Below are 12,650 nucleotides of genomic sequence, written 5' to 3'. Positions count from 1 at the left end.
GGCTTATAAAAGTGACATAACTCCAGCAATGCACCACAACATATGGGTGAGTCACATTCAAAAATCCCTGCGTCATTCCTGGTCTGAGCAGGCGTAGGGATTTTGGCGCAGTGAAGGCATAGAATGACGCAGTGAAATCGTCAGTTCTACATGGCTTTTTGCGTGGGAACGCCCACCCTGGATACATTATACCTGACACAGGTGTAATGTGACGCAGGTCTTTACAAACTGCCGCATATCCCTAGATGCATCACATAGTAAATTGGCCACATTTTTTTACGCCGTCACTGCTTCACAAAAGTGACGGTACGGTGGCACAAAAGTGTTGCTAGGGGCTTGTAAATCTATCCTGTAGTGCTCTTTAAATTAAACTAAACCAAAGCTTGAAACAATTAACAATACAGGTACAGTAAGAGACAGGTTGCCAAAGTGAGTTGTATAGTTATTCTTCAAACATATTGTGATAGGCCTACAGACATGTTGTCTATGCAATGTATCTGGTGAAAATAATTACATGTTGGTAGTGGAAGAGAAATGATGGTCTTAATTGTACGATAATGATTTCAAATAGGCAGTGTCATATGCTCCGCCATGACAGAAAGATAAAAAGGCGATCAGGCTGCCACGTTATTAGCCCCTCATGCGTTAGGTGTTGAAAACATCAATTAAGTGCTACAGCGGAAAAAATAGGGGGGCATATTATCAAGGAGGTTTAATCTCCGCTTTTTTGGCTTTAAAAGTCAAGAAAGCGGAGATAAAATTATCTCCCTATTACCTAGCTGTCGCTAACACCAGTTAGCGACAGCTAGTAGGAGATAGCGACCATCTTGGGCTCCACTTTGCATGTCAGTGATATTTATCACTAATGACATGCAAAGTGGGCGTGCCAAGATGTTAGCGACTGAAAACAGTCGCTAACATCGCTATCTCCTATTACCAACTTTTGGAGATATTCGCGCTAAGCGCGAATATCTCCAAAAGCTAACACCTGCCCTGAGCAGTTTTTAGCCATGTTATCCAATGGGAGGTGGATAACATGGCTAAGAGCATTAGCTCGGTAATGCATGAATATCGCGGACTTTTCAGCGATATTCATGCATTGCGGCGATTTTTATCGCATTTGCGATAAACCTTGGTAATACCAAGGTTTATTTGCGGTAAAAATCGCCGCAGCTCTGCGGTAAATTTTTGTCTCTAACCAAGCAATAGCGTTAATTATCGATATTGCTTGGTAATATGCCCCAATGTCTTTTGTGGCAGGTAAAAAATTTAGGGCCATGCCCTTTCATCCCATATGTTGGCTATAGAGCACTTCCTGAGGCCGGTAGCCTCTTCCCTCCTCATTGCTTTGCTCTCAGCTTCTGTTCATTTTAAAGCCGTCTGCCACCAGGCTACTGCTGAAGGAGGTACATTTTCTCTACACTTCAAAGTTATAGTTCACTTAGCTAACACTAGGGCCAGGCCTATAGCCATTTATTCTTCTTGGTGCATTTAAAGATGCCCGGAGCACAGACTTCTCACCTTCTGAGGTTAGGGCAGCCAGTTATAGTGGTTGTGTGTCAGTTACTGTAATGGAAGTGCAACTCCCCAGCATATGTTGTAGGTCTGCTGCAAAGGCATTATACCAGTAGCACAAGACTTTGGCTTCAGGAAACATTTTATTGATTTTGTCAGGGGAGAGGTAGACTCTATAAAGGATATTAAACGAGGGGGCATATTATCAAGGACGGTGTTAAAATTATTGCCCGTTTAGCGGCAGAAAACTGCTGCTAAAGCGGCGATAATGGGCTTGATAGTATGCCCTGGAGAATTCCAATAGAAGCCCAGGTTCACACCAGAACATGGACTTCTATTGGAATTCGCAAGGGCATATTATCAAGCCCATTATCACCGCTTTAGCTGCAGTTTTCTGCTGCTAAACTGGCGATACTTTTTAACGCCGTTCTTGATAATATGCCCTAAGTGTTCTCGAATCTGAAGTTGCTTGAGACTGTGTGTGACTAGTGGCTACGTAAATACCCTGTCTAATTCCCTACTTTTCCTATCTCAGACTCCCATTCCTTATGCATTCCCTGCAAAGATATCTGTATACTGTCCATGGCACAATTGATCAAGCTTTTGAGCCTGCAAACACTACCCATCATGAAAGGGGTTTGTAAGATGCCATTTCGACATGACTTGCTAAATTTTTATTAGTGCTACGGGGTCTTGTTTTCTGTCTGAAGATTGTCTTTCTGTGACTAAAGGTCATCGTGGCTGGTTCACTCTGTTGCCTGCCTATGTTTCGGAGAGGTGTGGAGTTAAACTTCCTTTTTGCCCTGTGTTCTTGGTCAACTTTTTGTTGTGTTCTTTCTACGTTTTTGTGTGCTGTCATACTCTTCCCGTTTGCTGTTGTGTGACATATGTGGGTATAAAAAGGGAAACAGTGGTCTCCAGGGGTTCATTTAATAGTCCGTTTTTAAATATTTGTAGTATACTGTGTTTCCTTAACAACAGACATGCTAAAGAAACACAACTTCTCTTTCACTATAATTATATCAAACCATTTGTTATTTATTTTATTGAAATAACAAAATGAAGATCTATCTGTATTAAATTCCAACAGTATCATAATATTATTTCTTTGGAGATCTTATGGGATTGGAGCAGTGTAATTACTGCTGCACCTCTTTATAGGCAAAATATATACTCAAAGTGTGTTTAACAGTGTTAATCTGCGTGCCTTACATGAACCAAGTCTTGTAGATGGCTATACTTACCTTAATGAGATGCCATCGGTATATCTAGTTGAACTATAATTGATGTGTCCACATTCAATGCAACAATGTATACCTTCTTTAAATGCCGTCATTGTATTTGTTTATGCTAGCTGTATTTGCTTGAAAGACATTTTGAATTTAACATGGGCCTAACATGTAACCGGGGCCCAATTTTTCTCTCCTCTTCAGGTCTTTAATTCTGTGCCTCGTTAGCGAGAATATGCTTCATGTTTACTATACTAGACTGATAGGTAGCTGAAACTTAATTAAAATTTGGCTTCGGACATGGCGATTGAGACGGTAGAAGAGAGCTTCTTGTGCCATGCTGATCAGAACAATGTTACATGTCTTTGCTAGAAACAGCCCTCTTCTTAACTCTTCTGATTTCTCGTGACAAAAGCAGCGCTTAATTTGAGCAGGTGCTTTCAGGTGCTCAGCACCTGCACTTCTTTCACAGGGCCGGGGCTAAAATTTCTGAACCTGCAGGTGGTGGTCTCAATATTAATTGTTCAATTCAACATAAAAAGAATAACATACATTCCATGGTGACTGGCTGGTAATGTTCCTAGGCAGGTCGGCATACGCCTGTCCAAGCAGGCATGATTGTGTATCACCATGTTAGAAATTATGTCATCACGCTGATCACAAATCCAAGAAGTCATCGACAAACTATGGCTTGCATTCTATTCCCCTAGTCTGCTGCACCCTGCCACTGCCTGAGCCTAAACCTCCCATTGAATATTTGTAGCTGGGGGCTGGCTCATGACGGATTTGAGGCAAGGAAGCTGCAAGAGCTCATTTGGAACTTGGGAGTAAGGGCTCTTGAGGAAGAATAAGTTAAAGTGTGGACTTTCCACTTGTTGCTTAGCCAGAGTAGCATATCCGGCAGCCCTAAATTGCTGCTATCCTCAATGTGCTTGATGCGGCTGTGGCCCAACACAACCTTTGTGCGCCATGGCATCACCAGTAGAATCTGTGTGCTGTACCCCAGCATGGTAATTGCTGAGCATGAGTGAGTCTAGTAGACACCACAGCCACACTTACCGGCATTGGCAGCATTACTGTTCGGGACAATGCCTGTGCTGTAGCAGGCAGGATCACAGCAAGCTGAGCAGTGGATGCCGATGCCATCCCCATCCCTGGACCTACTAATTACAGGCAGCACTAGCAGTGACATGACCTGCTGTGCTCAAGCAGCCGACTGTTCCGCAATAAACCCAGTCATACCACACGGATTAAAATATGAAAAATAGAATTTTCATTTCCTTTTTGCATCAGTGTAGGTAAGAAAGTAAAACACGTCATCTTCCGCTTCATTAGGAATAACAACAGGAAAATGCAGAGTTCAAAATAGCAGGGACATGTACAGGCTGACAACAGGGGTCACAGGCTGTGTTATAGATGAGAGACAGCAAGAGTAAAGGGGAGAAGAAACAACAAGAGAGGAGAGAGATAAAACGAAGCAAAGTAGAAGAAAAGGAGGAGAGCAAATCAGATAAAAAGAGAAAGCAGCCATGATGTGAAGAAGAGAGCATTAAGAAGAGAGAGGATAGAATGCATGGATGTGGAGTACAGGACAGAGGAAAAAAAGCAGACAAATGATAAAATGGAGACACAGCTAATCACTGCTAGAGAGTGATAGTAAAGAGCCAAGATCGAGGGGAGAGAGAGCAGAGCATGGATAAAAGTGAAGAGAAAAAAGGGCAGGGCTAAAATGAATAGAGGGCAAATCAAAAATAAAGGGTGTGACTAAGGTGATAGAAAACAATTAGAGAGGTGAGAGGATAGACTCTTAGAGCAAAGACTTAGGGAACAGAACAAGGTTAGAAGATAGAGACTGAGGAAGTGAGAGTGTTGAAAGTGGGGCTCACCGGAGGAAGACGTGAGCGATGGCCTCCTTGGCAACATTTTCAGCACTGCACTTCTTTTTTTTACAAATTAAGCACTGGACCAAAGTGTTGTGTTTTATGCTTGAGCACTTTTGTTTCTCCTGTGAACCTTACATTTGGTTCAATTGATGCTGACACCTTCCTCAGAGAAATCCCCTTGCCACTTTCAATGCTTTATTTTGAATAGCGAAACTCCTTTATGGAACATTCATATTTTGTATTTTGCCTCTCCTACGTCATTATATTTTGCATTTGTTTTCCTCATAATATACAACTTTCGATTGCATGATCATTTTGAAAGTTATGTTCTTATGATACTTTTACTTAACCTGGGGTAATTGATTCCTATTGTGATTTGACTGACTAACTGCTAACAAAGCCCTTATTGTTTGGACAGCATTCTCTATGTCATTTCTGTGGCATCATATTGGTTTCACTGTACTTGAAATGTATTGCTGTTGTTAGCTTCTTTCTTATGCTTCAAGTCAACAAAGTTGTATACGACCAGTGGAGGGTCCTAGCCGCTGAGTTTACAAAGCGATTGAGATGCAAGGATCTTAGGTCCATCACAAACATTACCATTAATTTGCAGTCACTTCAGTAACACAGTGCTGGAAGCATATGCAAAGACAGTGAGTGGGTGGCTTGATAGTTGGCTGAATTTACATAAATAGTGATTGTGCAAAATATGCCCAAATAGAATTTAATTCAAATTACAAGCAGCAAGCAACTTCGAAACAACAGTTCTTGTCTGTGTTGTTTTTTATAATTCAGATATATTACTAACATGTAGACATTTCAAACCTTGTGGTAAACAAGCCATGGGTCTCATCAGAAAATGGCTTGTCAGAAAACAATACAAAGTTTCCAGTGAAATGTAATGCTAGACTAAATCAACTGTATGTTGTGATACTAAGTTGGAACATATTTGATGGGTAGATATATTTGATACATATTTTAGTTTGTTTCTGTTACACTTTCTTAATGGAGGTGCATCCAGGCTTCAGAGGTTCTATTCACCTTTTTCTGGTTGGGCTATCATTGCTTGGCTGGCTGTTGCTTAGCGCTGTCCTTTATGGCTGGTCATTGGCTCAGGAGCTGGTGATTAGCATTTTCCAGGTCTTGTATTGTTTAATGGATTTGTTCTTGTTCTTTCCTTACAAATTTAGGGCCTTATTTATGAGGACTTGCGACACTTTTGCGCCTCCGTTGCATCACTTTTTGTGATGCACCGGCAGCGTAAAAAATGCGCCATGTTGCACCCTATTTACAAAGTGATGCATCTAAGCAGATGCATCACTTTGGAAAACCGTACGTTACATTATACCTGCATCAGGTATAATGTATGCAGGGTGGGTATTCCCCGGCAAAAAGGCTTGTAGACGTGGCGCAGTGAAATCTACCAGATTTCACTGCACCCCTTCTAGAATGCCACTGTGTCAAAATCTTGTGCCTGCCTCACAGCAGCGTAAGACTGACCCAGGGACATTTAACATGGGACTTGCCCACGTGTAATGACCCATTACTGGAGTTCTGTCACATTTGGGACACGCTCCAGCAATGCGTCATTATTGCGCCTGCAGATGTGTCAGAAATACTGACATATATGTTATTCCTTGCGACATAGAGCGCCATACATTAAATATGCCACATCCATCCTGTCGCAAGAAGGGCGCAGTAAAACTGTTGGTTCACTGTTTTCACGCAGCGATTAAACTGTTTTCATAAATGAGGCCCTTAGATTTTTGCGATGCTCTTTCCTGTCAATAAATCTGCAAGGAAAGATGAAAACATGCTAGCGAAGCAAAATGCTTTTCAACTGAGGCCTGTTGTCAAGCTGATTTAACTAAGCATTTAATGTGCACGTCAAACACATAGTTATACATGCATGTGTAACTCTGAGGATCAATGTAAAATGCAAGTAACAGGAGTACATGCTTACATATGAAATTATAACTTTCAAAATAAATGCAATTTAACTTGAAATGTAGTTGTAAAACTAAGAAAAATACATGCTTTCATTGTTTAACTAAACATTAGTGCACACATATATAAATCTCTAGTCTCTACAGTGAATATATTTCAGTAATGCATTTAAATGCTTTGCACATGTTAATAAAGTTAAGGTACGCAGTCAATATATTGTCAAGTGCACGTATATAGTTTGTACTTTGATTATATGTTCTTTGTGTCATCGTTTTCATTCTCCATGATCTAGCTGTTTTATACATTCCTCAAAATCTACTCTGGAGCAGAATACACTAGTATCTAGTGCACTCTATAGGCGCATAGGAAAAGTTTATTACAGATACCAAGAGATTATGATAAATCTAGCACACCGTCCCTCAAGCAGTGGTGGCCGGCATGGCTCCAGGGTGGCTGGGCGGGTGGGCACGTGATGGGGGTCGGTGGTCACACGAGGATGCGCATCATTAAAAAAAAATTAACTAACTTACCTTCGCGCCGGGTCCCGCGTCTCTGCTCCTGCTGTCTTCGAGGAACAGGAAGCACAGCCAGGCCCCACTGACCAATCACAATGCTGCAATGCAGCGTTTTGATTAGTAGGCACCCAGGCTCCCTGACCAATCACAACATGCATTGATTTGTTTTGAGTTTCTTGGTTTGGCACGCAACCAGGGAATGGGGGCCTGGGCATGTTCTCCAGAACGGGGAAAGTGCGCATGACTGGTTTGGGAGGCTCCAAAGGGCAAACAGTCATTGCTCCGAGAGCAGCCCCGGCAAAGCAGCACAAACATAGAATGATAATAAATGAAAGTTATTATCATTATATTTTTCCTCTTCTCGCACTACTTGAAAGCAGTGGGACGATCCTCCGCCATTGCGGAGGAGCCGCCACTGCCCTCAAGGCAGGCAAATGCAAGCTTACTGGATGCTTCTTCAAACATAGGCGAACTGCCATCAGGGGTATTGTAGGATGGCTAGAACAAAGTCTGGTTTGACTTGTTGGTTGACATTTCTCCTGCCCTTCCACCCTTTCAGCAGCACCAGCACAAACCATTCTGCTTTCTAAGTCCCAAGTGCTTTCAACATTCATCCTTTCAACGGCTTTGCATTCATCACACATTTGCAGATCATAAAATACATTTGGTAATGTACTATTCCACAGAGGTAGAAAGCTATGCAGGCAAAGCTGCAAACACAATTTCATACTCTGTGCCTAGCTATGCCTTACAGGATCTCTTTAAGTGTAGCAACATCGAAAGTAATCCATTACACTGGATTCGTTCCTACTAATTGTTCCTCCTTTTGTCTCTCTTTTGTTATCAATCTTTTATTTTCCCAATTCTTGAACCGTGTCCCTCCCGGTCGCAGAGCACGGGCGAAACACTTTGGAGTCACTCCGACAACCTCGGATTCACACCGAAAATGCTACCTCGTCACCCGACTCTAGGGAGCTTTGAGGAGTTTGCCTGCTGATGGAGACATGCTGAAGATGGGTGGACACATCTACGGTGCTGCTGTGAGGATTGATGAACTTGATACATATAACGAAGTAGGCTTTGGGTAATACAGCAGAAAAGTAAAAAAAAGAAACCACAATATTAAACATATATCTGTATATTTTAGAGGATACTTTTTAACACATCTGCAGATATGCTGGTGTCACCAAGTAGCTCAACGATTTGTCTTTAATAATCTGAAATATAGATATGTGAGCGAAGGGAAAGAGGACATGCGCCCTTCATCGACATCTGCATGGGAACTTTTCATCCAAAACTAATCTCTCCAGAAGAAAAAGGATTTTATCTGAATTAGTTTGGGGTAAAACAAAAATGGAACTTACTACTGCATCGTGACCAGAAGGCTTTTGGGATCAGAAGCTGTGATCTTATGTACTGTGGTCTGTAAATCGTTGTTCCATTATGTGATAAACGTTACAAAAACTTGCTCTTCTTGGGGATAATAAACGAGCCAGGTTTTGCTCTAGATTAGATTAAAAGCAAGGGATCTTCTGGTAAGAGAAATGTCAGTCTGGAAAGGCAGTGGTATATACTAAATTCTCTGTGACACACTGAGTGAAAGAGTGAGTTATTAGTGATGAATTAGATGGAAGATACTGTAGATTTATTTATTTATTTATTTATTTTATTACATTTGTATAGCGCATAAATCACCCGAAGGTCTCAGAGCGCTTGCAGAGAAAACTCCTAGCAGAAACCCAAGTACGGCAGAGGCAGATCTAAAAGAGCCATGAACAGAGACAGGGATGGACAGGGAACCTGGGTGGGTTGTGTTGAAGACATCTGTACTCCAGGAGTAAACGCTGGCGATTCTGGAAACAAGCTGGTCAGACTGTTGGGCTAGTTGCCTTTTTGTTGTCACCTACTAAACAATTACATGTTTTTCCTATTTCAGAAGGAAACCTTATGGGGTAGCTGCTGTGCTTTATAACACTAAAAATAATAATGATGATAATAAAGTGGGATAATTCTGGGAATGCTTTGTTGGTTATCCTCTACTGTCATTGTCATACTCAGCAGAAATAACAGGACATTAGATTCAGATTGTTACATCAGCCGAGGCTCAGGTTTCCCAGACAGTTTGTACAACTAACCCAAACAGTGGATCAGCAAAATCAGCAAGCATTGCGATGAGATGACGACGCTCTGTTCAATCTGGTCAGAGTCCCTTTTGCCCCAAGTCTTCCACACGTGCTATTGATCTCTTGGCCTTTAAGATGACCTTGTGGTTCCTTCTACCAGAGATTTTCCAGCCACACAAAATACCTAATTTCTCACCTGGGATAGAACTATTGATTCCTCCATTAAATGACCAGTGTTATCCATTCTCTGAATTGAGGGTTTATGAAAACTGTTGCATCGCTGTAATAAAACACTGCAGTTCTCACTGCGCCCTCCTTGCGACACAATGGATGCACTGTATTTAAAGTACTGCGCTCAATGTGGCAAGAAATGACAAATACATCAGGAATCCTGATGTATCCATCAGTGCAAAAGGCACGCTTTGCTGGAGTTATGTCGCAAGCATTACGCAACTCCAGCAATGCTTGAGGTAGGCCAAATCCCACTGCACTCTACCACCCTAATGCCTGTCAATAGGCAGGCATAACATTTGGACGCAGAGGAGTCCTAGAAGTGTTGCAGTGAAATCTCATAGATTTCACTGCAACACTTCTCCGACCCTTTTTTATGTGGGAACGCCCACCCTGTATACATCATACATGACGCAGGTATAGCATGGTGCACAGCTTTACAAGGTGACGCACCTGCTGAGATGCGTCTCCCTGTAAATATGGCTCAATATGGTGCATTGTTTACGCTGCTGCTGCGTAACGAAATGTGACACAACAGTGGTGCAAACGTGTCGCAAGACATCCATAAATAAGGCCCTGAATGTTTATATGCTGTGAGCCATGATATTGAAAAACAAGGACTTCAGTAGCAGGATGCTGTTGTGTCACGAAAACTAAAAGTTACCTACTTGTACTTTTAAAGTAACAGTGTCTTGAATTATCCCTTCATCTGAGCTAGGGTCTAGGAGAGGAGGAGCTAGGGGTGAGTTCTAAGCTTGCTGCAATGTCATAGTATAGCAAGGTATTTTCCTAAGTAAAAATTGGTAGGCACAAATTGTTTGGTAATTAATACTGAATCTGCTGGACAAGAAGCAACAGTGGAGAAGGTTGAATTAATGCACAGAGCAACAAGATCCATTTGAGGCTTTTATCATTTGATTTATTTTGTAATTCAGTATGTTTTACTATGTTTAATAACCTGTGTAAATTAATATCTTCACTTTCCAAAATGTTCCTATATCCATACATTTTTTGATTATTCTTTTTTTTTATTTCAAAGCATTATATTTTATAAAGAAGTGACAAAGAATAAAAGGTACATAATATAATAAAAATGATACAATTGAGGCAAGATAAACAAACAATCAGAGGCTAAAATTGAAGTGTAAGCATAGTAAATGCATTTGAAAAGTAAAAGTAGCCTGTTATAAATAAAGGAACTAATTAGGTAAAGGCTAACATCAAAGCAATAAACAAATGTATCACTATCAGTTGTTATAGTCGGAGTCAGGGAAGGATATAGAATGAAAGAAAGAAGAAAGAAAGAGAGAGCGAGAGAAAAGATGGAAGGGGACAGAAGACAGAAAAGAGAAAGAAGAAGAAGAAAAAAGAAGGATTCCCACCGGACTAACCCAACACGTAAAAGACACCAATCAGACAGACACATCAAAAGGAAACTGAGCAACCAACCCTTTTGATGACAAATCCATATAATCATCCAAAGCTTTCCAAACCCCACCAGAGATAGATGGAGAAAGGTGAGCTTGATCAACCGAAGTGTGAGCACTGCGCAAAAAGGAGACCCAAGCCCACCATGTATGATAAGAAACCGAGGAAAAGGATTTCCACTCCATAAGTATGACTTTCACCGCAACAGTCAAAAGGAGATCCATCAACTGCAATTCCATTGGATCTAAATGGAGAGGAGTAGGGGCAGCCAATGGACCCAATAAAATTAAAGGAAAAGAGAGTTGGAATTCAATACAAAAGATGAGAGAGAGATGTTTATGAATGAGGTTCCAAAAAGGCTGAAGAAGGGAACATTCGAAAAACATATGCTGAAAATCGCCCATCAACAATCCACAGCTCCAACATAAATTGTCATCTTTGAGATTGAGCGAATGTAGATGAACAGGCGTCCAATGAAGGAGGTTGACAGAGAAAAATTTAGACTGCATTAAAGATGGGGCGATTTTATTGCGAAGAGAAAGTTTACCAATCAATTGCCAAGTATCTGAGGAAATATGATCCGTAACTTCATGATCAAAATGGTGTAACCATTTTCGTTGAGCAACCGTATGTGCGGGTAATGAAACAGATGATAAAAACGTATAAATTTTGGGGGCTACGTGGCCAGATTTAGTCCAGATATGAAAAAGAGAAATGGTAGAAGAGGTAGGATGAAGATGTACCTTAGCAAGGGCCACTTTAATTTTAAGAAAAGTATAAAAATCAAGGTTAGTTAAAGAATGCTTTCGAGCCAAGGTGGAAAAGGGTAATGGCTCATCAGTAGCACCATAAAGATATTTAACAAGAGAAATCCCTTTAGCCGCCCAATAGGACAAGAGGGTGGTAGTAATATTGAGTTTAATTTTAGAATTCCACCAAATAGACAACCACCTAGTTTTATGTAATGGGATTGCCACTTTCTTGTCTATTCTCCTGACCGCAGCAATTGTATCGAGAATTATAGAACGAGAGAACAGGATATGCAAAGTAGATGTGGTGCAAAAAGAGGCAGTTGGCAAAGGAGATGCTAATTCCTGTTCTATTAATAGCCAAGATGGAACATGAAGAGGTGGAGGAGAGAACCATAAAGCACCTTGAGAGGCCAAAAAGGCAGTTTGGTACTTTTCCCAATCAGGAAAATTGCAACCTCCCATATTACAAGGTCGTCGCAAGAATTTGTATGCAATTCTAGCACGTTTGTCATTCCACAGAAATTTAGAGGTCAGAACGTCAAGTTCATGAAAAAAGGAATCTGATAACTTAACCGGAAGCATGGATGAAACAAAATTAATAATGGGTGTGATCATCATTTTAAGAGTCTGGAGGCGACCCCACCAGGAAATATGTTTCGGGGACCATGTATCCAAAAGACGACGCACTTTAAGAAGAGTCTGGGATTCGTTATATGCAGTAGTGGCATATAAGGTAGAACAGAAATAAATACCTAAGTATTTCAGATGTGTAGACTGCCATTTAAAACCCGCAGAACCCATATGGGAAGGGAAACAATAGGCATTCAAAGGAAACATTTCCGTCTTATCTTTATTTTAGGTATAACCTGAAACCTTTGAGAAGAGGGAAATGGTATTTGAAATAGCAGGAATTGCCAAGGCGATATCGTCTGAAAAAATAAGAACATCGTCTGCTTAGGCAGCAGTTTTAATACAGTGAGGCCCAAAAGAAAAACCTTTAATGTCTGGGTGTAACTCAATTAGTCTG

The 12,650-nt window shown here is 41.0% G+C and overlaps 1 protein-coding gene across 1 annotated transcript in view; it reads left to right on the top strand.

Moving 5' to 3' along the window:
- LOC147722751 (acid-sensing ion channel 1C-like) overlaps positions 1-9,079 on the top strand; it is a 657,309-nt gene extending 648,230 nt beyond the window's left edge. The window contains exon 12 of the mRNA XM_086965218.1: positions 7,982-9,079. Coding sequence (XP_086821344.1) covers positions 7,982-8,086 — 105 coding nt within the window. The 3' untranslated portion in view covers positions 8,087-9,079. The remainder of the gene's footprint in view (positions 1-7,981) is intronic.
- The last annotated feature ends 3,571 nt before the right edge of the window (positions 9,080-12,650 follow it).

The sequence above is a fragment of the Lissotriton vulgaris genome, chromosome 4_1 (assembly GCF_964263255.1).
Source record: "Lissotriton vulgaris chromosome 4_1, aLisVul1.2, whole genome shotgun sequence".
Lineage (NCBI taxonomy): Eukaryota > Metazoa > Chordata > Amphibia > Caudata > Salamandridae > Lissotriton > Lissotriton vulgaris.
The sequence above is the reverse complement of the archived record's forward strand: the minus strand, read 5'-3'. Positions and strand labels throughout refer to the sequence as shown.